The sequence below is a fragment of the Tupaia chinensis genome, unplaced genomic scaffold, assembly GCF_000334495.1.
Source record: "Tupaia chinensis unplaced genomic scaffold, TupChi_1.0 Scaffold000673_1, whole genome shotgun sequence".
In the NCBI taxonomy this organism is placed as follows: Eukaryota; Metazoa; Chordata; class Mammalia; order Scandentia; family Tupaiidae; genus Tupaia; species Tupaia belangeri.
This window is the reverse complement of record NW_006160196.1, coordinates 740,471-743,892: the sequence shown is the minus strand read 5'-3', so window position 1 is coordinate 743,892 and position 3,422 is coordinate 740,471. Positions and strand designations below refer to the sequence as shown.

Sequence of the window (3,422 nt, the reverse complement as noted above, 5' to 3'; positions counted from 1 at the left end):
CCTCGCGGCGCCCACGGGTGCCCCGGGAGGACGGGGGCGGGGGCCCGAGCAGTCACGCGCCCCTCCCGCCCAGGTCGCGCTCTCAGCATGCGGGTCCCCGGGCCTCAGCCCTGCGCGCGCAGGCTGCTGCTCCTCCTGCCCGCAGCGCGGGGCGCAGGTGAGGGCCGCGGGCCTGGGCCCCTGCTGGGCGCCCCGGGAGGGCCGGGGACCAGGGAGGGACAGGGAGGGCCGGGCGGGACGCCGAGTTTGCACCAGAAGCCAGCAGTTCCTCCTTCCTGCATTTCACGTGCCGCTTTCTCTTCTCCGCCCGCTGCGCGCGCAGGCTGCTGCTCCTCCTGCCCGCAGCGCGGGGCGCAGGTGAGGGCCGCGGGCCTGGGCCCCTGCTGGGCGCCCCGGGAGGGCCGGGGACCAGGGAGGGACAGGGAGGGCCGGGCGGGACGCCGAGTTTGCACCAGAAGCCAGCAGTTCCTCCTTCCTGCATTTCACGTGCCGCTTTCTCTTCTCCGCCCGAGAGCACTGGCCCCTTCCCGCCTGGGGCTCTGTCCCCCTCACTGGGGCTCTCATCCTCTCGGTCTCTGTCCCCCTCTCTCTGGGTCTCTGTCCTCTCTCTGGGTCTCTGTCCTCTCTCTGGGTCTCTGTTCCTCTCTCTCTGGGTCTCTGTTCCTCTCTCAGGGTCTCTGTCCTCTTCTCTCTGGGTCTCTGTCCTCTCTCTGGGTCTCTGTCCCCTTCTCTGGGTCTCTGTCCCTCTCTCTCTGGGTCCTTGTCCCTCCTCTCTCCGAGTCTCTGTCTCTCATGTCTCTGGGTCTCTCCCTCCTTCTCCGGATCCCTGTCTGCCCTCTCTCTGAGTCTCTCTTCCTCCTTCTTTCTGAATCTCTGTCTCCTCTCTGGGTCTCTGTCTCGTCTCCCTCTCTCCGTCCCGCTCGCCCCGGGTTGGCGTGTCCTCTGGCTCAGGGTGTCTGTCCCCTCAGTCCGGCCTGCCCCTCTCTCCACAGCCAGCCACCTGGCCCTCCTGTACCACCTGACAGCAGTGTCGGCCCCTGCGCCGGGCACTCCCAACTTCTGGGCATCGGGCTGGCTGGGCCCCCAGCAGTACCTGAGCTACAGCAGCCTGCAGGGCCAGGCAGAGCCCTGCGGGGCCTGGGTCTGGGAGAGCCAGGTGTCCTGGTACTGGGAGAAAGAGACCGCGGACCTGCGCAACAAGCAGAAGCTCTTTCTGGAAGCTCTCAAAGCCCTGAAGGGAAAGGGTGAGACGTGGCCTCCGGGCCGGGGCGGCGGGGCCTGGCCCTGCCCTCGCTGACCTGTGTGGGGCACCCCAGGCCCCTACGTCCTGCAGGGCCTGCTGGGCTGTGAACTGGGCCCTGACAACGCCTCTGTGCCCACGGCCAAGTTCGCGCTGAACGGCGAGGACTTCATGACGTTCGACCCCAGGCAGGGCAACTGGAGTGGAGACTGGCCCGAGGCCGGCGACATCAGCAGCAGGTGGCAGGCGCAGGCCGAGGCTGTCAGCAGGGAGAAGACCTTCCTGCTGTACTCCTGCCCCCAGCGGCTGCTGGGCCACCTGGAGCGGGGCCGTGGGAACCTGGAGGGGAAGGGTGAGCCGTCCTGCACCTCCAGAGCCACTGCCCTACCCTGCCGCCATCCCCAGGGGTCCTTTCTACCTTGAGAGCTGCCTCCCTGCTGTAGCCCCCCATGGCTCCCCAGTGCCCCCAGGGCAAAGTCCAGCCTCCTTGCCTTGAAAGTGTATTAACAGGGCCAGCAGGTGGCGTGGTGGTTCAAAGTGCTGGAGTCACGTGGCTGAGTGGCTGACAGGCTCAAGTCCAGACCCAGGGGCTTGCTCTCTCACTTTCTCTCCATCTCTGTCTCCATCTGGTCAAACTGAAAATAATAACGGTGATAGGGACCAGCAGGTTGCATGGCGGTTAAGGCACTGGACACTTGTACATGGCTGACCACAGTTTGTGTCCTAGACCTGGTCACTTGCTTTTTCTCTCTCCCTCTCTGTGTCTCTCTCTGGTCAAATTAAAATAATTGAATGAATAAATAAAACTAAGTACATTTAAAAAATAACAATGATAAATAAAATTAAATAAATAGTTAAATTTTTTTTTTGTTTAACTTTATTTATTTACTTGTTTTAAATTTGACCAGAGAGGGACAGAGGAAGAAAGAGAAATGAGAAAGCAAGCTGCCAGGTCTGGGGATTCGAACCTCAGTCAGCTATGTGGGAGTCCAGCATCCTTAACCACCATGCCACCTGCTCGCCCCAATAAGTAATTCTTTAAAAAAAAGTTTATTAATAGAAGGTGGTGTGGACACTAAGGCAGCAAGATCCTACATGGCTGACTGAGCTGTCTGAGTCCCGCATCTGGTGGCTTGGAAACACACTGGGTGCATGCGTGTTTGTGCCCAAGATCCCAGGAGAAGCGTGGAGGAGAAGGGATTGTGGCATGGCCAACCCCTGAGGATGTGATTTCTCACTTTCCCCTCCTCTGTCTTTGTCCCTGGCAAATGCACACACCCCATAGCAAAAACTAAAAAAAGAAAGAAAGAAAGAAAAAAAAGGAAATAAAATAGAGGAAGAGAGAGCGATAGAGGAGGGGCACCGCCACCAGGTCTGAGGCGATGCACCCAGTGCAGCTGGCCTGGATCACAGGCGCATGCGTACCTGGTGTGCACGGGGAGGTCACCAGATGTGAACCCAGAACCCTCCCGTGAGGGTCGGCCTTGCAAAGCATCGTGCCTTCCTGTGGGACCACAGTCGGGCCCCACCGGAGGCCTGGGCTCCTGCGGTCTACATGGTGCAGAGCATAAGACGGAGGCCTCCCTGTTCTGACTCGGCCCTGGCCTGAGGAGCCTTGGGCTTAGGCCTGTCCGCTGCTGCTTCTCCACAGAACCGCCCTCCATGCGCCTGAAGGCCCGGCCGGGCAGCCCTGGCTTCTCTGTGCTCACCTGCAGCGCCTTCTCCTTCTACCCGCCGGAGCTGCAGCTTCGATTCCTGCGGAATGGGCTGGCGGCCGGCTCCGGAGAGGGCGACCTCGGCCCCAACGGCGACGGCTCCTTCCACGCCTGGTCCTCCCTGGTAGTCAAACGCGGCGACGAGCACCACTACCGCTGCCTGGTGCGGCACGCAGGGCTGGCCCAGCCCCTCACCGTGGAGCTGGGTAGGCCCCGGGGGTGCCCTCCCTGGTTCTGGTTGCCTTCTGTCCTCCAGGCTGCAGCAGTCCTCCCTAATCCCACTGAGCACCTCCCTAAGTCCCCCTGTCCTCCTCCTGCTGTCTTCAGCCCTCCCGGGTCTCACTGCCGCCTGCCTGCTGCTGCCAATACTCCCAAGTTCTTTTTTTTTTTTTTTTTTTGGGAGGTTTTTGCTATAGGGCATGTGTGCTCCCCAGAAAGACAGAAACAGAAACAAAAAAAGCCACCAC

General features: G+C 61.0%; 1 protein-coding gene across 2 annotated transcripts in view; it reads left to right on the top strand.

The window, feature by feature from the left end:
• Positions 1-3,422, top strand: part of FCGRT (Fc gamma receptor and transporter) — a 6,050-nt gene that overhangs the window by 650 nt on the left and 1,978 nt on the right. Inside the window, exons 2-5 of one of the 2 annotated variants that reach the window (XM_006160141.3) lie at positions 74-157; positions 993-1,244; positions 1,317-1,592; positions 2,892-3,161. In XM_006160141.3, the coding sequence (XP_006160203.1) occupies positions 88-157; positions 993-1,244; positions 1,317-1,592; positions 2,892-3,161 (868 nt within the window). In that variant the 5' untranslated portion in view covers positions 74-87. The remainder of the gene's footprint in view (positions 1-73; positions 158-992; positions 1,245-1,316; positions 1,593-2,891; positions 3,162-3,422) is intronic. The other variant, XM_027776469.1, reaches the window with a different exon arrangement.